This window comes from Phacochoerus africanus, chromosome 8 (genome assembly GCF_016906955.1).
Source record: "Phacochoerus africanus isolate WHEZ1 chromosome 8, ROS_Pafr_v1, whole genome shotgun sequence".
In the NCBI taxonomy this organism is placed as follows: Eukaryota; Metazoa; Chordata; class Mammalia; order Artiodactyla; family Suidae; genus Phacochoerus; species Phacochoerus africanus.
Genome location: NC_062551.1, coordinates 165,695,173 through 165,716,627, shown reverse-complemented (window position 1 = coordinate 165,716,627; position 21,455 = coordinate 165,695,173). Strand labels below are relative to the sequence as shown.

Sequence of the window (21,455 nt, the reverse complement as noted above, 5' to 3'; positions counted from 1 at the left end):
GGTTTCTCTTTCCGCATCTTAAAGGACGGAACTGTCTTGCACATCACTGTGAGGTCTGCATCTACTGTAGTGCTCACCTCTTACTAGGTAATAGAAATATTTCATTATTTCAGTTGCCTGTACAACTTAGTTCCATTAATTCACAGTATGCTTGGTCGAGCCAGACATAAAATTGTTGGAATCCTGGCGTGGGCGTGAAAGTGAGACTTGGGCTGAGTCTTCGGGATTCTCAGGCCATCGGAGGAGGGCAAATTCCTCCTGCCACGCTAAGTGTAGCTACAGCAAGGTTCTTTCGGGGGTGGTATTTGTGGCTGCGTCGCTACAGCGGACTTTACGATGTAGAGAGAGGCGGTCCTACCGGCAGCGGCCGGGGCAGCCCAGGAGCAGCGGCTTGAATCTGATCATGTGACTTTCAACATGGCGGCGGCCTCGGGCCGTTCCAGGAAGGGGCGGAGCTTGAGCAGGGGGCGGGCTCAGACTCAGGTTTTAGTGGGGACCGGGCTCGCGTTTACAGACAGCTGATCATGGAGGCGAGCGAGTCTGGGTGAGTCCTTTACCACGTAGTATGGCCGGCGGGGCTTCTGACCTGAACGTTTCCGCTCAGGAATCTGTCCCTATAGCCCTCTTCCCCAGCCCCGGAGAGCTCTCAACCTGAACCCAAGTCGCTGGAATCCCAAATCCTCCAACCAGGATTCCTGAGACATTCATCCCAGGGAATGTCTCGCTGGACTGCGTCCCGCAGACCTTCATTTAGGGGATACCCCCTCGACTTTCTAATCCTCGACTAGGATCCCTATTTCGGACCATCATCTCTGATCCCTCCATGACTGTCCCCCAGCCTGGGGTTCTTCCAGCCCTGAAACAGCCCACTGGTATTCTTGTTCCTGAGATTCTTCTGGCCCAAAGATCCCCAAACTATCCTCACTGGCCTTTCATCCCCTCACCCCCCCGCCCCCATTCTCCATGTCTCTCCATTGGCTTTGAGGTTGGGGAAGCTGGGCCTATGTGTAGGGTAGAGGCCCCAGCACGAGCCCTTCTAGTTCTGTGCACCACCAGATAGGCAGAGAGGAGGCGGAATCGGCGGGGAGCCACAGCTTGGTAGCTGGCCTGGAGAAGGCAGATAGCGGTGCCAGACTGAGTCCACCTTAAGCACCTTAGCCTTGCCCAACTCCTAGCTCAGTTTACTGACACCTACCCCACTCCCTCTGATCTCCAGTCCCCAGGGTTTTCCGGAGCTGAAGAATGACACCTTCCTGCGAGCAGCCTGGGGAGAAGAAACAGACTACACTCCGGTTTGGTGCATGCGGCAGGCAGGCCGCTACTTACCAGGTCAGGATCGGGGCCTCAGAGTCTAGGTGAAACTCCGAAAGGTGAAAAGTTTTTGAGAGGCAGAGAAGGGCGCTAGAGGTTCCTCAAAGCTGATCCCTGCCCTCCCTTTTCTGTCTGCAGAGTTTAGGGAAACCAGGGCTGCCCAGGACTTTTTCAGCACCTGTCGATCTCCAGAGGTGTGCTGTGAACTGACGCTGCAGGTGAGGGGTCCACAAAAGAGGAGAGGGATTTATGCCCTCAACTTGCCACCTAGCAACCTGTCTTTGTTTCCCTATAGCCACTGCGTCGCTTCCCCCTGGATGCTGCCATCATCTTCTCCGACATCCTCGTTGTACCCCAGGTACCTGCTCAAACTTTGAACAGGTGAAAAAGGGAAAAGACAGTCAAGGCTCAAGATGAGCACTTATCCTTACTGGACAGAGGGAAAAATAGGCTGGAAGTGATGGAGTTTGGCTGAGTTTTTTTTTTCTCCTTTCCTCCTTCCTGGCATGGGTCGAACAGAGCTCTTCCTTTGGAGGTACCCGTTGGGAACCCAGATCTTTTCTTCCCCTCCAGGCACTGGGCATGGAGGTGACTATGGTGCCTGGCAAAGGGCCCAGCTTCCCAGAGCCATTACGAGAAGAGCGAGACTTAGAGCGCCTCCGGGACCCAGCAACAGTGGCCTCTGAGCTGGACTATGTGTTCCAGGCCATCACCCTTACTCGGCAACGACTGGCTGGGCGAGTGCCACTGATTGGCTTTGCTGGTGCCCCGGTAATATGGACCAGGGCAGGGACTTGGGCTTGGGGAAACTACCCTGGCAGGTCTGGGTATAGACAAGGGAAGGAAGCGTCAATCTGGCTTCTATACCTGTGACGTTCTCTTTGCACCCTTTTGCAGTGGACTCTGATGACATACATGGTTGAGGGTGGCGGCTCAAACACCATGGCTCAGGCCAAGCGCTGGCTTTACCAGAGGCCGCAGGCCAGTCACCAGCTGCTTCGCATCCTCACTGATGCTCTTGTCCCGTACCTGGTGGGACAGGTGGCTGCTGGTGCCCAGGTAAGTCCTGAGGGAGAGACAGACAGGCTGGGGTTTAGGATTAAGGAGAGGAGAGGTGTCTTCATGCCAGGCACAAAATAAGTTTGCTCTGAAATAATGGGGCCGGAGCAGCTAAGCCTAGACCCTTAATGCTGTGTGTGTTCAAAGACCAAAGCCAGCACTGAGATCTGGAGAAGGCAAAACTTTTTGAATGGAACTGGGTTGATAGGCTTAGGCAGTATCAGGGGTTGAAGTCACCTGGGGGAGATTGAGGGACCTTCTGTGTGTGGGGTTAGACACACTTCCTCTTTGTATGTTACCTATTTCTCTTTACCACCCCTCTCATTGCAGGCATTGCAGCTCTTTGAGTCCCATGCAGGGCATCTTGGCCCACAGCTCTTCAATAAATTTGCACTGCCCTACATCCGTGATGTGGCCAAGCGAGTGAAGGCCGGGCTGCAGGAGGCAGGCCTGGCACCAGTGCCCATGGTAAGGATGAGGATGGGGTGAGTGAAGGCAGGTCTGTGGAACTTTCAGGCTAAGTCCTGCGTGGACCTAAGTGACCACTGGAGGGCAGCAGAGACACAGCGGCGAGATGACAGGCAGAGCAAGGCCCTCTGCAGCCTCGGATTTGCCCTTTCCCCCAGATCATCTTTGCTAAGGATGGACATTTTGCCCTGGAGGAACTGGCCCAGGCTGGCTACGAGGTGGTTGGGCTTGACTGGACAGTGGCTCCAGAGAAAGCCCGGTGAGTGATGGGAGGTGAGGTCGGGGGAGAGGGTGCAGCAGCTGCCACATGTGCAGTTACCGGAACATGGCACTGGCTCTGCTTCCAGGGACCGTGTGGGGAAGACAGTGACCCTACAGGGCAACCTGGACCCCTGTGCCCTGTATGCATCTGAGGTAACAACCAGGTCCCTGTGTATGTATGTCTGTGAGTTTGTCTCTTTGCACTTCCACGGTTGTGATATGGTTGTGTTTATTGCTGTGTGTGCGTCTCTTTATTATCTGTTTGGCTCTCCCCCCTCCTCCATTCACACCCTGTGAACTCAAGGCAGGCAGGGATTTCTGTTTATTGATTTTGTTCGTTTGTGTTTTCTTAGTGCCTGGCTTATACCAGGCGTCCGGTAAGGTGTTCTGAATGACCGAATGAGTCACACTGAGTGGGAGCATGCACGTGGGTCACTGTTAGGTACGGGGAGGACAGAGGCATGCTGGCCCCCTCTAGCCAGCGCCCTGTTGGTCCCCCAGGAGGAGATTGGACAGCTGGTGCAGCAGATGCTCAGTGACTTTGGGCCACAGCGCTACATTGCCAACCTGGGCCACGGACTTTACCCTGACATGGACCCAGAGCGCGTGGGGGCCTTTGTGGACGCCGTGCACAGACACTCACGTCTGCTTCGACAGAACTGAACAGACATCTTTTCCCTGAGGCGCCACTAACACAGATGATTGTTTCAGGAGAATAAAAGTTCCAGAGGTGGAGTCTCTCGTGTGGCTTTGCTTGTGAAAGAGCTGTGCCCTTATCCTCAGTTCCTTCTTAGCCTCTTCCTTCCCTGGGCCTTTTTGGCGTCCCTTCCCACAAGTCACAGGAGCCCAGGTGTCAGGGCCTCACCACTGCTCTGCTCTCCGATTTCCAGGCTCCAGAGCTCCAGAGCGGGGTTGAGGAGACCTTCCTAGGAGCTGGAGCTGTGGCAGGTGGAGGGAAATGCAGTCCTTATACCATATGAGGCCAGAGTGACAGAGCTTTGTGTCTGGGGAGGGAGGGGTGTATAGAGAGGGACATAGAAACGGCTAGAATACTTTGGAAAGGCCTGTTGAGGAAGATGGGAGTCTAGGTAACAGGGAAAACGGAGAGGCCTTCAGTTGTGACACCAAAAGATGGGAAGGCATAAAGACTCACAGCGAAATTGCTTAGGATCAGAGCCTTAGACTTGCGTCACTGGGGCAAGAGGGCTTCTGAAGCCAGTAGGCCCCATGGCATTCATGTTCATTCTTTTCTGCGCATCCCCTCAAATTTTCTCAGTATCTTGGTGCTTCTGCCCAAGGGTGGTACTTTCTTCCTGGGACCAGGCAGTGACGTGCCTGTGAGCTCTGGACAGAGGTCTGGTGCAGCAGGAAATTCATTTGCTGTTGCACATCTTGGACCCCTAGGAACCCACTATGCAACGGCCCTGACCAGTTCCCTGTTCCAGCCAAGGCGATGCAGAAGAGAGAGAAGGGCCCCGTTTATTTTACTTTTGCTTTTTTAGGGCCGCAGTCGCAGCATATGGAGGTTCCCAGACTAGGGGTGGAATCGGAGCTGCAGCTGCTGGCCTACACCACAGCCACAGCAACACCAGATCCAAGCTGTCTGCAACCTACATCACAGCTCACGGCCACACCGAATCCTTAGCCCACCGAGTGAGGCCAGGGATCAAACCCGAATCTTCATGGATACTAGTCGAGTTCATTACTGCTGAGCCACAATGGGAACGCCTCCATTTGTTTGTTATTATTTTCTTTTTTGGCCACTCTGCAGCATATGGAGTTCCTGGGCCAGAGATCAGATCTGAGCCACAGTTGCGACCTATGCTACAGTTGTGGCAACGCTGGATCCTTTAACCCCCTGTGCCAGGCCAGGGACTGAACCTGCATCCTGGCACTGCAGAGATGCTGCTGATCTGGTTGCACCACAGCGAGAACTCCAAAGAGCCCCATTTATTGAAAGAACACAATTTCCAATTTTAGGAAAATGATCTTTTCTGTGACCCATGATTTATTCATAGAAAAGCACTGTGAGTTCACACACTTGCTAAAAAACAGCAATTGTGATACAGAAATGGGCGTGGCGGCTTTTTTTTTTTTTTTAAACCAACCTATTGGGCTGAGAGGTTGTAGGGCCCACGGCTGGACAGTAAGACTTCAGTAGCCACAAACAGCAAATACAACTTATCTGTTAGTGTGGAGGGGAAAAAAAAAAAAGTGACACAGTTTGTCAGAGAAAGGAAAAGGAAGCAGACAGAGGCCCTTAGTTCACACTCTAGCTACACACCCCTTCCTATGGCAACCCACCCTACGCGGGGAACTAAAACATGAAAACAGCAAACACCAAGACACTGGCATCTAGACGACTCTTGGGAACGCCCTCGCTGCCTCCTACGACACGTCCAGGCGGGGCAAGAGGGGCCAGGAGGCGATACACCGTGGAAGTCAGCCGGGGCTAAGACCAGCTGCCCCTCGGGCTGCAAACTAGTCGGAAAGGGAGAGGCCACACGCCATCCAGCGGCAGCCTCCAAGTCAGCGACCAACGGGACTGTGACAAAAGCAGGCAGAGGAAGCTTGAGGTAGAAGGCGGTAGGGGAAGCAAAAGCAAGCACAGGGTGAGAAGAGAAACGTGGTGCTGGAGGAGCCGCTCGGGGCAGAGCGAGACCGGGGTTTGGAAGCTGGTTTGGCCAGACGGGGAAGAAAGGAGGCGCCGAGCTGGGGAGAGAGGAGAAGAGGGCCGGAGAGGCGCCGCCGGCGGGAGGAGAAGGGGCACCTCGAATACGAATGCACAGACGCAGCGACGGTGGACATGCAGAGAAAGACACACACAGACACACTTATACACGTGCACTCATGGTACACACTCACTCACGATGCATCGACAAACATCACACACACACGTAGTCTTCTGCGTTCACAACGCGTCTCCCTCACAAAGAACCCACCGCCCAGCACACAGGTCTTCACAGGGACGCAGACTTGACCTATTCACAGACATGTGCGCGCACACGGGCGCGGATGTATCTGTGCACAGAGACACACACGCCTGCCCACACAGACCCGCGCGCACACGCACACCCGCACGCAGCCATGAAACCAGACCCTCTCCGACGCACAGGCGGCCGGGGCGGAGGAGCCGGTCCAGCTCCGCGGCCTCCCGGACCCCCGCCTCGGCCCGGCCCGTGGTCCCCCGTGGTTCCCGGGCGCGCAGCAGGCGTGTGAGGCCGCGGCCCGGGCGTCCGCGTCCTCACGGCTTCGGGAGGTGAGAGTCGAAGCCCAGCCCGGGCCCTGCCCCTCACCCTTCCCCGGGCTACAGATGCCCACCCGCAAGCCGGGGTTTCTGCATAGACTAGACTCGGCCCGACTCGAACTGGCCGTCTTCCTCCCTGCCCCCCCGCTCTTCCACTGCCAACAGCATGTACTCCGCAAGGGGAACCTGAGAAATGGTGGTGAGTCTCCTCAGAAAACAGGCCCCTCTTCCCACCCACAGCTACTTCAAGTACCCATCAAATTAGAACCCGAGTTATAAATAGTTACAACTTTACAACGTCATTGGCAACACATATACGATCGTATTTACAGTATCATAAATGCTTCTGTTTCTCTGGTTAAGCAATCCCTGAGACGGAACAGCGGTTCTGTGTTTGCCAAGGGAGAGAGGGCCAATGCCCGGGACACAGAGGATGCGGGGTGTGAGGTGGCACGTTGTGGGGTTTCTGATCGGTCTGCAGGGCCCAGCTCCTCCAGGAACAGTGGGCTGTTGTGAGAACACTGCCAAGGCGGGCATGTTGGCTAGAGCTGGACTCTCCCCATGTGTAGCCCTGTGGTCCTTTGGCTTCAGCCACAGGTGCTCAGAGTCCTCTCAGGGTGGACAAATGTTTGTGTCCTTGGCCTGACCTGATGGCACCCGGGAGCCCAGGCTGCCCGGCCGGGAGCCGCCTGCTCTCTCAGCCAAAGCGCTCTCGCACCAGCAGCATCAGCTTCTTCTTGCCTTTGTAGATCTGTTTGAGGTTGTCGATGAACTGGGCAAACTGCAGGTGGCCGTCCTGGGGCAGCAGGAAGGTCTCCCGGGCCTTGCTCAGAAACTCAATGAACTCCCCGTAGTGCCGAGGGCTGATGTGCGTCAGGCGCGAGTGCGTGGTGTTGATGTAGGCATTGATGGTGGCATCCAGCAGCTGGCGCAGGGGAGCTTTGTCGGTGGACATGAGCTTCCCTGAGCTGCGGCGGCCCGGGATGCCGGCCAGGCCGGGCGCCGTCACCGTGCAGCGCCGCAGGATGTCTGACAGCACCGTGGCACAGTGCACGCTCTTCACCACCAGGGGGATCAGGGCTGCCAGCTCATTCTTGCCCAGGGAGTGGCTGAGGGCACAGGCCCAGAGCACATCGTTGATGGCTGGGTGGGTATCCTGGTTGTAGGCCAGGTTGAGGTGGCTCATGGCCAGGGAGGCCAGCTTGAAGGCACGCAGCGGGTAGCCGCGGAGCTCCATGTAGCGGGCGATGGTGAACAGCTGCGAGTGCGTCATGCCCCCGGCGGCGGCATCAATGGCGATCTGGTAGGCTGCTTCGAAGGCGATGTGGTCTTTCTCACAGAGGGTAAGGGCGGACAGGGCGCAGCTCTGCGGATCCTTCATGGCGCACTGCAGGGCCAGAGTGCGGGCGCAGCTGGCCAGCTCCTCCCGCTGTGGGTAGTCAAGACTGAGGCGCAGGAGAGTGGTGTGGGATACGGCTGTGGCAGCCACGATGCTGGTCGCCTCCGTGGGGGTGAAGAGGGTGTACCAGCTCTGCAAGATGCTCACCAGGGCCCGCACACCTGTCAGGGAGAGCCCGCGCTCAGCCGTGGCCACCCGGGGCCTGCTCCAGGTCCGCCCAGATTGCCAGTGGGGGTCAGAACGTGGCCTGCACAGACGAGCGCTCCCTCCTTCTCGGCAGCCGTGAGATGAGCAGCCAGGACAAAGGAGCACCCCAGAGGGCCAGGCCTGGTTTGGGGTCTCTCCCCATCCCTTCCTCCCCCAGGTCAGAGGGCTGAAGGTCTCTGCAGGTGCTCTCAGCCCCGCACAAGGACAGAGCAAGAGAGCCTGTAGTTTGCCTGCCCCAAGGCAGGAGTCGCAGATCTGTCTGGGGCTTCTAGCTGAAGTGGGGCCTCTCAGGGTAGAGTCCTGTGCTGGGGCTTTGGGCTCTAGATGGGGTCCTGAGCCTCCGCGTTGTCTGGGGTTGCTCGGAAGCATGGACAGGGACTGGGACCAAACCGCCAGGACAACTACCTCCCAAGACTGCACTTGAACACGGGTGGCTGAAAACTCATTCCCTCGGAATGTCTCTGATCAGAGGGTCAGAGTGCTGCTGACATCAGGGTGTGGTCCAAGCGGGGAGGGCAGAGCTTGCTGAGGCTGAACAGAGGCCATTCTCTCCTACCAGCAGCCTCATCCTTTCCTAGGGCATCAGTAATAGCTCTAAGGATTCGTTGTCCTGTCCCAAGGGTAGGGCCTAGAAATCCTTGCCCCTGGGGGTACAGGGAGGTGGGAGACTCACCCACTTCTGTAGCACATGTCACCAACCACCGCACCATCTCCCGGCGCCTCCAATTAAGGGTTGATAAAGTCATCCTCATCACCTGGGGAAAGAAGCAGCATTCCCAGGGCGCTAGGCATGACTGCGCCCCTGCGCCCCCAGACTGCCCCTTGCCATTCCTTTAATCAACAAGCACTTACTGCTGCCTTAAACAGCCATCTTTCCCCTCATTAGTTGGTTTAATTTCTGCCCCACCCCTTCTAGCAGCCAGACAGACGCCCCTGACGACCTGTAACGAATGAAGCCTGTATTGCCACATCTTGTTTGACTTGGAGAAATGGAGCTGGGGAAGGGAGAAGATGGACCTTGTGAAGCCGAAAACTACAATGGTGGCCTTAAGTTCAAAACAGAGCCCCAAACCGAGTCCTTCCCTCGTGTCTAGCCTAAGACTGTGTTCTAAGCACACAGAAAGAGCCAGACCTGGCCCATGCCCAGTTTAGTCCCGCTGGGATCTTATCGTCTACCAACTGTCACTGGGTCAGATGCCTAAAGGCAGGGGTGGCCCTCTCCTCCTCCATACCTGTAACCCCAGCTCCAGGGCCACGTTGAGCAGGGTACTGTCTGTACTACTGTCCGTGGGCGTAGCAATCTTGAATGCATCTTGGGCCAGTTTGAAGATGAGGGAGGAAGAATGGATGTGCTTCTGTATTGCTTCTAGGATTGTTCGGAGCCTCAGAGTGTCCCCTGTAAGCGTTGAGAGAAGGGGCAGGGACAAGGTCTTCTTTAAAGCTTCCCCGAACAGTCAACTGATCACAACAGGTACTGGTTCAACTGGCTGCCATCAATGCACCAAAAGCCTTTTCTTTCTTTCTTTTTTTTTTTTTGGTCTTTTTAGGGCCACACTTGTGGCATGTGGAGGTTCCCAGGCTAGGGGTTGAATCGGAGCTGCAGCTGCCAGCCTACACCACAGGCACAGCAACATCAGATCCGAGCCGAGTCTGCAACCTACACTGAAGCTCACGGCAATGCCAGATCCTTAACCCACTGAGCGAGGCCAGGGATCAAACCTGCATCCTCACGGATGCTAGTCAGGTTCATTTCCACTGAGCCCCGATGGGAGCTCCTTTTATTCTTTTTATTTTTTTCACCGAATTTTTCTGAATGCACCCATCCCTTCTGGGTGGTCAAGCTCTGTCTCCACCAAACCCACTGGAGGCCCCTTCCTTCCCCAGGCACCCACATGAATTCACTTCTCTCCACCTTTTCAGCTGCTTCTACCTTTCACCCTCTTTCCCCTCAGGATCTTTAGAACACCTGAATTTTGAGAGCTGCTTAGAAAGGAGAAGGAAGCCATATTATTGTCAAAAAGGTATGCTGGTCCCATAGTTCGCCTCTCTCAGTACAGCTCCCTGAGCAAAAAGGAGCTGGGCCACTACTTCCTATTCAGTAGGCACGTGTAAGTTAAGCGACACACGGCAGGCATGCCACGTGTACCATGTGACGGTCACTGTATGAAGGCAGCGGAGTGTGTGAAAGACGGGCGCACCTTAGGGAGGGTGATATGTGACATAAAGATAACAAAAGGTCGCCTTTATGTTTTACAAGGAGGTGCAGTGCTAAGACTATAAAGGCTTCGGAGTGAAATACATGGGGAGTTAAACCGAGCCCGGCCATTTACCAGATCAGTCACTTCATCTAGAAAACGGAAATAACCTTTTAAGGCTGTGAGAATTATGAACAACTTGTATATAGTTAATATTTTATGCTTTTGTTGTTGTTGTTTTGTTTTGCTTTTTAGGGCCGCACTCACGGCATATGTAAGTTTCCAGGCTACGGGTCGAATCAGAACTGCAGCTGCCAGCCTACGCCACAACCACAGCAAGGCGGACTCTGAGCCTCACCTGTGACCTGCACCACAGCTCACGGCAGCACTGGATCCCTAACGCATGGAGCAAGGCCAGGGATTGAACCTGCATCCTCATGGATTCTAGTCAGATTCGTTTCTGCTGAGCCACAATGGGAATTCCTATGATTCTATTTTTACGTAAAAAAGATAAGTAGCACGATGTGTGTATAGAGCATATGCGTGTGCACATATATGAATAGAAAATACCTGGGAATATTTATAACCCTGTCTTAGTAGTTGTAGCAGTACTTATCTTTGGGTGCCAGGATTATAAGAGAGATTACCTTTTTCCCCCTTCTTTCATCCTTAAAAACAATTCTAAAAATGAGTGGACTGCATGTTTTTAAGTGGTTTTAGGTTTACACAAAATCGAGCAGACAGCACAGAGTTCTCATGTCTCCACCCCCCTTTCAGCTTCCCCGGTTATTAACGTCTTATGTTCGTGTCGTCCATCTGATGAACCAACACTGGGGACATTACTGTTAAAAAGTCCAGCAGGCACTACTGCATATAAAAGAAATAAGCTACAAGGATACATTGTAGAAATACAGCCAGTATTTTACAAAAACTCTACATGGAGTATAACCTTTAAAACCAGAATGCCTGTGTTGTACACCGGAAACACCTGAAACTTCTATATAATATTGTACATCAGCTGTACCTAAATTAAAAAAAATGAGCTACCACGCCACAAAAAAAGACATTTAAGGACCCTTAAATATACATTGCTTCATGAAGGAAGTCAGCATGTTAAGGTTCCATACGGTGACTGCGGATCTGTGACACTGTGGCAAAGGCAGAACTATGGCGACAGTGAAAAGATGAGTGGTCTCAGAAGAATGAGGAGGGACAGGTGGAGCACCGGAGACTTTCAGATACTCTCTCAGTTCTCAGATACTCCGTTCTGGGTCTCCCCACTCCTCTTCCTTGTTTGTCATTTTATCATTTTTTGCCTTTCAATTTAAGATGTTTCTGTCTCTTTTGGTTGTGCCTGCAGCATGTCTAAGTTCCTGCGCCAGGGGTCAAACCCTCACCACAGCAGCAACCCAAGCCACTGCAGTGACAACACTGGATCCTTAACTCACTGAACCACACGGGAGCTCCTGAGAGGTTTCTTTTGACATTTATAATGTAAGATTTTGGAGATACTCACATGATTCAAAGTTGAAAAGATATAAAAGGTAAATAATGAAAAATTCTTTCTCCTCACCTCTGACCCTCATTCACCCAGTTCTAACCTTATATGCAACCAATATTATCAGTTTTTGTTTTACCTTCCGAGATATTCTATGCATAATAAGGAAATACTTTAATGCCCTCCCGAATGGCAGCATAGTATACACAGATCTGTATATCATGTTTCCACTTATATCCATGTATCTTGGAGATCATGTCACATCAGTACATAAAGAGCTTCTGGTTCTTTTAAGTGGCTGCATGAATATCCTCCCATTTATAGATGTCTAAGTCCACAACTGCTTATTCAAAATCCTTGAATTTTGAATGCATTTGGAATTCATTATTTTTAAAGTCTGGGGCAGCACCCCATAATTAAACACTTTACTATTTGTACACTAGCCATAATAAATAGCAAAATTAATATTATATTTTGATACAGTAATAAACTGATAAATGAAATAGTATGCTATAGACCATAAATACTTGGTACTCTTTGTTTCTAAGGAAAATATTCCATAAAACCTCAAACCAAGCTAAGTATCTGTACATACGCAAACAATAAATAATTCTTCCACCTGGTTTCTTTAGGGTATTGGACAAGGGGCTTCATTTGCATTGCTATTATTGTCCCCAAAGATTAGAGCTGGGCATTTAGTGACAGGGATTATTTAATGATGAAGCAACTACAAGAGATGGCTTTAAAAAAGGTGTAGATCAGAGTTCCCTGGTGGCTCAGTGGGTGAGTATCTGGTGTTGTCACTGCTGTGGCTCAGGCCACTACTGTGGTGTGGGTTTGATCCCTGGCCTGGGAACTTCCACATGCCGTGGGTGCGGCCAAAAAATAATAAAAATGAAAAAGGTGTAGATCTAGGATAATGTGTTTCTTTCATGTAGATTTCTATATAAGCAGTCTCTTCAGATTAAGGAAGTAAGCACAATGTCTTTTTTCCTGGTAAATGTATGTTATTCAAGGCCAGTTGACTGCTTAAACATCCCCCCGTATTGTCTAGAGATTTTTTTCCACCTGTGTAACATTTCATCATTGGCATCATTCTTAGCCTCACCAGCCTTATTTGGGTTAATACTCTTTTAACAATTTTTCTACCTTGCAAGGAATGTACAACAGGTATGCACGTTATAGCATTCAGTATTTTTTCATTGTCAGCTTGTTCTAACTCAGTGCTTCTACCTTAGTAGTCATAACAATCATTTGAAGAATCTGTTAAAACCTAAGATTCCTGAACAACAGCCACAGAGATTCTGATGCAGAAGGTATGGAGTTGGGTCTGGGAACTGGCATTTCCTAACAAGCTTCCAAGTCATGCTAATGCTGCTCGTCTACTGACCACAGTTTGAGTAGCAAGGCTCTGACTTATTTAGACTTTTACCCAAATGACTTTCAGTGTAAATAATGAGACTACGTATCTTGTCATGAATGACACAAAACCATTCCAAATCTTTCTGTACAAGTTCACTTTCAAACATTACTGTAAGCCGAAGTCTCTGCCCAGTATTTATCAATCATCCCGAGTAGCAGCAAGTATGTGAATGACATTGCCAAGGTACACCTGATCAAGCTTCTGCAATAACTCTTTCAGGAAGACCTGGAAGTTACCTGCTGCAAGGATACAGTATGAAAATTAAAAAAAAAAAATTAGAGTTGCTCTTCATTGGCAGCATAGTTTCTTGGTCAGGAGACGTTCACGACGGGTATGTGTGGCACAGTGGTCCAGGAACAAGCATGGGTGTCTTCCACTCTAGCTTAACATGAGACAAGCTCATGCCGCTGGTACAGATTCTCGAGCCGGGTACAAATAGCTCTTCAATTACTCATCATTTCTTGCTTATATACTGACAAATAAACTGTAAACTCTTTTTCTTCCCTTTTTGGCTGCCCCACATCATACGGAGTTTCCAAGCCAGGGATCAGATCTGAGCTGCAGTTGCAACCTATACCATAGCTTCGGCAACGGCGGATCCTTGAACGCATTGTGCTGGACCAGGGATCGGACCTGCATTCCAGCACTCCAGATAAGCCACCAATCCCATTGCACCACAGCAGGAACTCCAACTTTTTTCTTGTAGCTGTGGCATGTGGTAGTTTCCAAGCCATGGATGGAACCAGTGCGACAGCAGCGACCTGAGCTGCTGCAGTGACAATGCTGTATCCTTAACCCACTGTGCTACAAAGAACTCCCATAAACAACTTTGGAAATATCCTGGATGTTGGCTTTTTCTTTTTTTTGTCTTTTTGCCATTTTCTTGGGCCGCTCCTGCGGCATATGGAGGTTCCCAGGCAAGGGGTTGAATTGGAGCTGTAGCCGCTGGCCTACGCCAGAGCCACAGCAACACGGGATCCGAGCCATGTCTGAGACCTACACCACAGCTCACGGCAACGCCGGATCCTTAACCTACTGAGCAAGGCCAGGGATCGAACCCACAACCTCATGGATCCTAGTCGGATTCGTTAACCACTGAGCCACAACAGGAACTCTGGATGTTGGCTTTTTTTAGCTTTACCTATCTGCTGCATTAACACATTCCATAACTTTCAAGCTGTGCTTAGAGTCCTTAAAACCTCTTGTTTGCTCATCAACCAATGTTAATGTTTTTTTTTTTATTTTAAAAGAGAATAGAGTTGTTTCATCAGCAGTGTACCCATGTTTCCAATAATTAAAAATTATCTTATATTGGAAATATAATTTTCATCTACATCATGAAAAGAAGCTTTTTTAAAAATCATAGCTGTCCAGATATTTTACACCATGACGCTTCTGAAACGTTTGCAGCCAGTGATCTTCTGAAATTTTATAGTCACCTTAAAGACTGGGTACTTCATGGCGTAATCTAGCTTGTTTCCAAAACAAACCAGGCAGTGGCATATTCACACTGCTTCACTGTGGAATCCATTCAATCACGCTCATGTCCATATTATTTTTTGCCCTCTGAAAAACTTTCTCTTCTCCATCAGTCCTGGTCACTGTTACCCCTACAAAACGTGAAGACTTTGTCTTTCTGCTATTTTAAGTCACACGTGGTGTCAATTCCCAAAGGTGTTTTCTTGGCCATGACCATGGCATGTAGAAGTTACCAGGCTAGGGGTAACCTGCACCATAGCTGTAAGCAGAGCCATAGCGGTGACAGCACCAAATCCTCAACAAGGGAGCTCCTCCACACCTGATGCTTTAGTACGATGTCTCAGAGACACACCTGATCAAGCTTCTGTACTAACTCTATTTTCTGTACTATTGATAATGACAGATGCTTCCCTTTCTTATTCTTACCCATGGGAGTATCTTCAGTTTTTTGGACATTTTTACAGGACAATTAAACTCAAATTGACAAAATAACAACCACCTAAACAAAAAAGGCAACACAATATTAGTGAGCAGCAGAGATGTCTGTGACTAAGAGTGTTAAGAAACAAGTAACGCCTCATGTGAGCTGAGGCAAGGTTTTGCTACCACCTTAGGAAAAGAAAAGTTTGGATTTTCAGAGCTTCTCAGATTTTGGAATTCCATGTAAGAGATTTTGGACCTAAAGCAACATATTCAACCAGCTTCCTACTGATGGCTATTTAGAATGTTTCAAATATTTTATAATTAAACAAGGTTGGAGTGAATAAATTTGTACATGTGTACAAATGTAAAGTTTAAGGTAAAATCCTGGATGTGAAACTGCTGGATCAAAGGAGGTGCACATTGTAATTTTGATACATATGCTGTAATGCCTTCCACAAAGGATTACCAATCTACACTCCCACTCTACACCTTTGCAAACACAGTGTCTTACCAAAAATGTTTTATTTTGAAATAATTTCAAACTTTCAAGACGGCTACAAGCATCATTTTTCTGCCCCGCCCAGCCATTTGAAAGTAACTGATTTTGATACCCATCACCCCTGAATACTGCAGTCTGTTTCTGCCAGATAAGGACACTTTTCTCCATATCTGCAACAGAACCATCAAACACGTGGTTTGTCTAATATTAGTATGTCTCCTCAGCCTCTGACAATTTGGAAAAATGCCTCGGTCTTCCCTTGGCATTCATGACTTGATACCTTTGCATATTAGTTATTTTCTATTTTTTATTTTTCTTTTGGGCTACAGCAGGCAGCGGCTTGATGTGGGATCTCAGTTCCCAGACCAGGGATCAAACCTGGTCCACCAGTGGTGAAAGCACCAAGTCCAAACTCCTAGACCAGCAAGGAACTCCCCAGACTGGTTATTTTGCAGAATGTCCTTCAATTTGATTATGCCTGATATTTCCTCGTGATTAGATGGAGGTTCACATTTTTGATGTAATATCAGAGAAGTGATAACTGATTCTTTATTGCTTCCTGTTAGGTAATAAGTGATTCTGACTTAACCCATTACTGGATATTAGTTGTGATCACCTGATCAAAAGTGATGCCTGCTAGCTTTCTCTCCTGTAGTTACACATTTTTTTCTTTATGACGGACAAGTATTTTGTGGGGAGATTTTTTTTTTTTTTTTTTTTTTTAGGGCTGTACCTGAAGCATATGGAGATTCCCAGGCAAGGGGTCTAATCGGAGCTACAGCTGCCGGCCTACACCGCAGCCACAACAACGCCAGATCCGAGCCACGTCTGTGACCTACACCACAGCTCACGGCAACGCCGGATCCTTAACCCACGGAGCGAAGCCAGGGATCGAACCCGCAACCTCATGGTTCCTCGTCGGATTGTTTCCGCTGCGCCATGATGGGAACTCTGTGGGGAGATGCTTTTGAGACTAAGTAAATGTCCCTCATCAAAAGTTCATCAGCTAGTTTTAGTGTCCATTTATGTTTCTAGGCTGAATTAAGTATTATATAGTTGCCAAATGTTATATTCTCATTTGATCATTCCTTCTGTAATCATCATTTGGCATTCCACTCTGCTCATTTATTTACTCATATCAGCATAAAACTCATGGGTACCTATTTTATTCAATGGGTTATAAACAGTTGCTATCATTACTAATCAATGTATTTATTTAAAGACTTACTGAGGTATGTAACGGATACAATCATCAACGCATATTTAAAATGCACAATTTGATCAATTTTGACAAATGTACGCCTCTAAGAAACTATCACAATCAAGATAACGAACATATTAATCGCCCTCAAAGCTTCCTTGTCACCCTTAGTCATTCTTCCTTCCCTTCGGTCCTGGCCTGCCCAGGCCCCATTCCCAGGAAACTGCTGATCTTCCGCCTGTCACTACCGTGTGCATTTCTAGAATTTTACATAAATAGAATAACACAGTAGACACTGTTTCCTTTGGTCTAGCTTCTTTCACTCAGTATAATTATTCTGAGGTTCATTCATGTTGCAGTATCAATAAGTCATTCCATTTTATTACCAAGTATGATGTCACTGTGTGGTTGTATCAGGTTTTAACCCATTCACCTCTTGATGGATACTTGGATTGGTTCCAGTTTGTGGTTAAAAACAAAGCTCCTATGAACATTCATGCTAAAGTCTTTGTATGGGTGTATACTTTCCTTTCTTTCGGGTAACACCCGATCAGTGGAATGGCAGGACCAAATGTGTAAGTGTCTACTTAACTTTTTAAGAAACTGACAAATGGTTTACCAAGGTGGTTGTACAACTTATGTTCCTACCTGCAGTGTATGAGAGTTCCAGCTGCTCTACATCCGTGCCAGTCTTTGACATGGCTGCTTTTTTTAAAAAAAATTATTATTATTATTTTTGTCTTTTTAGGGCTGCACTCGCAGCATATGGAGATTCCTAGGATAGGGGTTGAATTGGAGATGTAGCTGCTGGCCTATACGCCACAGCCACAGCAATACCAGATCCAAGCCACATCTGTGACTTACACTACAGCTCACGGCAACACTGGATCCTTTAACCCACTGCGTGAGGCCAGGATCAAACCTGAGTCCTCATGGACTGCCAGTCAGATTCATTTCCACGGAGCCGCGACAGGAACCCCTGTTTTTTTGCTTTTAAAATTTTAGCCTTTCTCTTACTGTGGCTTTAATTTCCCTTTCTCTAAGGACTAATGGTATTGAGCAGGTTTTCATGTGCTTTCTTCCCAGCAGAGGATCTTTGGTGGAATATTTCTTCAGATATTTGTCCATTTGAAAAAAAGTGCTGTTCACTCTCTTATCAGTGAGAGTTCTTTACATATTCTGAAGGCAAGTCCTTCATGAGATATGTTTTGCAAATATTTCTCCCCGTCTGTGGCTTATCTTTGCATTCTTTTTCTTTTCTTTGCCGCTGTGTGAAGCAGCTTGATGTGAGATCTCAGTTCCCAGACCAGGGGCTGAACCCGGGCCACTGTGGTAAAAATGCTGAGTCCTAACCACGAGACCACTACCTAACTCCTCTATCTTTTCTTTTCATTCTTCATAGGGACTTTCACAGAGCAGACGTTCTTGATTTTGCTAAGTTGTAAGACTTTTTTTATGGATTGTGCTTTTACTGTTATATCTAAGAAATCTTTGCTTAACTAAAAATGAAAATGATTTTATCCTGTGTTTCCTTCTAAAAGTTTTATAGTTTTAGCTTTTTTTTTGTCTTTTTGCTATTTCTTGAGCCGCTCCCGCGGCATATGGAATTTCCCAGGCTAGGGGTCGAATCGGAGCTGTAGCCACCAGCCTACGCCACAGCCACAGCAACTCGGGATCCGAGCCGCATCTGCAACCTACACCACAGCTCACGGCAACTCCGGATCGGCAACCCACTGAGCAAGGGCAGGGATCAAACCCGCAACCTCATGGTTCCTAGTCGGATTCGTTAACCACTGCGCCACGACGGGAACTCCAGTTTTAGCTTTTACATTTAGATCCTTGAACCATCATCAAGAGGGGATTTTTGTTTAGGTTGTACCATTTGCTGAAAGACCATCCTTTTTCTCAACTGAATTGGCTTTGGCCCCTTTATTGAAATAAACTGACCATACATGTGAGGGTATATTTTGGGACTCTACTTTCTTTCATTCATCTATTTATCTTTCTTTATACGAATAACCCTGTACTGATTACTACAGCTTTATAATAAATCTTGAAATCAGGAGGTGTTAGTCCTCCCACTTTATATTTCTTTTGCAAAGTTGTTTTTGTCTTCTCTAGGTCCTTTGAATTTCCATGCTAAGTTCAGAACGAGATTATCGATTTCCACCCAAAATTTGTTTGGGATCTCACTGAATCACACATCAATATGAAGAGAATCAACATTTTTTTTTTTTTCCCCCCTGGCCACACCTGTGGCATAAGGAAGTTCCCGGGGCCAGATATCAAATCTGAGCTGCAGCTGCACAGCGGCCACAACGCTGGATCCTTATCCTATTGTGCCCTGCCAGGGATTGAAACTATGCTGCGGCAGAGACAATACCGGATTCTTAACCCGCTGTGCCACAGTGGCAACTCTGAGAATCAACATCTTAATCCTATTCCAATCCATGGGCACAGTGTGTCCCATTTTTTTTAGGTCGTCTTTAATATCTCTCAGCAACGTTTTATGTTTTTCACCGTATTGGTCTTGTACATCTTTTGTTAGGTTTATTCTTGTATTTCATGTTCTCTTGATGTTATTACAATGATAACTCAAAAAACTTCAATTTCTGACTGTTCATTGCTGGTATACTGAAATACCATTGATTTTGGCATGCTGATCTTGTATCCTGAAACACTGCTACACTTACTGTTAGTTCTAATAGGTTTTGCAGATCCCATAGGATTTTCTACATAGACAATCATGTTTTCAGAGAATAAGGACAGTGCTGCTGCTTCTTTCTAATTTGAATACCTTTTACTTCTTTTTAGCGTCTTACTGCACTGGTTAGAGCCATCAGTATGATGCAGAAAGAGACGAGGTGGAAGCAAACCTCTTCGCCTTGTTCTTGATGTTAGGAAGACACAGTTACTCTTTTAACCACTGAGTATGGGGGCAGCCGTATCATAGATGCCCTTCACCATCTGAGGAAGTTCTCTTTTACTTCTAGTTTGTTGAGAGTTTTGATTGTTTTTATGAGAAATAGATGTTAGATTTGATCAAATGCTATTTCTGTATCACTGAGAAAATCGTGTGGGTATTCTTTTTTTACTCTATCAGTATGGTGAAATACAGTGATTGAGTTTTGATTTTTTTTTTTTTTTGGTCGCCATTTCTTGGGCCACTCGCACGGCATATGGAGTTTTCCAGGCTAGGGGTTGAATCGGAGCTGTAGCCACCAGCCTACACTAGAGCCACAGCAACATTTTTTATTGAGAATTTTTACACCTATGCTCATGAGAGATATTCATCTGAGTTTTCTCTTTCATATGATTTTCAGCTGGCTTTGGTATCAGGATAATGCTGACTTCATTGACTGAACTGGGAAATATTTCCTCCTCTTCAATTTTTTCAAGAGTTTTTTTTACAGAACTGTTATGTTTTCCTTAAATCTTTAGTAGAATTTACCAGTGAAGCCATTTAGGCCTGGAATTTCTTTGTGGGAAGGTTTTTAACTACCAACTTGATTTCTACTTATTCTTTTAAATGGTAAAACACGCATAAAACTTGCCATTTTAACCATTTAAGGATACAATTCAGTGACATTAAATACATTCACATTGTCAGGGAACCATACCACTGTCCATTTCCAGAACTTCCTCATTATCCCATTAAATAGTAACATCTTTCCCCAGCGTCTCTACCCTATTTTCTGCTCTGCGCGTCTCCTCTAGTCTACGTTCTGGTTCTATGAATTTGTGATATTAACTGTGACCACTACATTCAAGTGGTGTCTGGCATTTTTATCCACTCTATGGTAGAGTTACACTTCTTCCCTTTATGACGGATAATATTTTGTGGAGAGATACTTTAAGACATGTAAATATTCTGTTCCTCATCAAATATTCAACCACTAGCCCAGCACCCATTCAAATTTACTCACGTGACTATTCTCGACACCCCATATAAGGAACTCATACAACGTCTGTCTTCGTGCATCTGGCTTGTTTCACTCAGCAGAATGTTTTCAAGGCTCATCCATGTTGTGGCATGTGTCAGAATTCCATTCCTCTTTCATGGCCAAAGAATATCCTAGTGTATGTACATACTACATTTTGTTTATTCATCTGTTGATTGTTTTTTGTTTTGGTCTTTCTGCCTTTTCTAGGGCTGCTTCCCACGGCATATGGAGGTTCCCAGGCTAGGGGTCTAATCAGAGCTGTAGCCACCGGCCTGTGCCAGAGCCACAGCAACGCCAGATCCTTAACCCACTGAGCAAGGCCAGGGATCGAACCCGCAACCTCATAGTTCCTAGTTGGATTCGTTAACCACTACACCACAATGGGAACTCCTCATCTGTTGATGGATACTTGAATTACTTCCAACTTTTGGCTACTATGAATAATGCTATTAATGTTGGTAAACAGCTATCTGTTTAAGTCCATGTTTTCAGTTCTTTTGGGTATATACTGAGCTTATTCTTATTTATTCTTTTTTTGCACTTCTTCATTGTCTTATTCTTTTTGAAAATTTTTTCTTTTTATGGCGAACCTGTGCCATATGAATGTTCCCAGGCTAGGGGTTGAATCAGAGCTACAGCCGCTGGCCTACACCACAACCACAGCAACACCAGATCCAAGCCACATCTGTGACCTATACCACAGCCCTCGGCAATGTTGGATTGGAACACACTGAGCAAAGCTAGGGATAGAACCCGCATCCTCATGGATACTAGCTGGGGTTGTTACTACTCAGCTACAACAGGCTTCTATCTTCTTTATTCTTGAGTGAGCTTTGGTAGT

The 21,455-nt window shown here is 47.8% G+C and overlaps 2 protein-coding genes across 2 annotated transcripts in view; one reads left to right on the top strand and one right to left on the bottom strand.

Annotated features, from left to right (window-relative positions):
* The first annotated feature begins 462 nt into the window (after nt 1-462).
* On the top strand, nt 463-3,834 carry UROD (uroporphyrinogen decarboxylase). The gene is made up of 10 exons (XM_047789265.1): nt 463-544; nt 1,217-1,329; nt 1,450-1,529; nt 1,607-1,669; nt 1,885-2,082; nt 2,209-2,370; nt 2,701-2,838; nt 2,997-3,097; nt 3,186-3,252; nt 3,601-3,834. Exons 1-10 carry the CDS (start codon nt 525-527, stop codon nt 3,760-3,762), a joined length of 1,104 nt encoding a protein of 367 aa, XP_047645221.1. The 5' UTR covers nt 463-524; the 3' UTR covers nt 3,763-3,834.
* A 1,200-nt stretch (nt 3,835-5,034) lies between these two features.
* The window catches only part of ZSWIM5 (zinc finger SWIM-type containing 5), a 186,573-nt gene continuing 170,152 nt past the window's right edge, over nt 5,035-21,455 (bottom strand). Inside the window, exons 12-14 of the mRNA XM_047789264.1 lie at nt 9,185-9,348; nt 8,626-8,707; nt 5,035-7,906 (exon numbers count right to left, since the gene is read on the bottom strand). Coding sequence (XP_047645220.1) covers nt 7,044-7,906; nt 8,626-8,707; nt 9,185-9,348 — 1,109 coding nt within the window. The 3' untranslated portion in view covers nt 5,035-7,043. The remainder of the gene's footprint in view (nt 7,907-8,625; nt 8,708-9,184; nt 9,349-21,455) is intronic.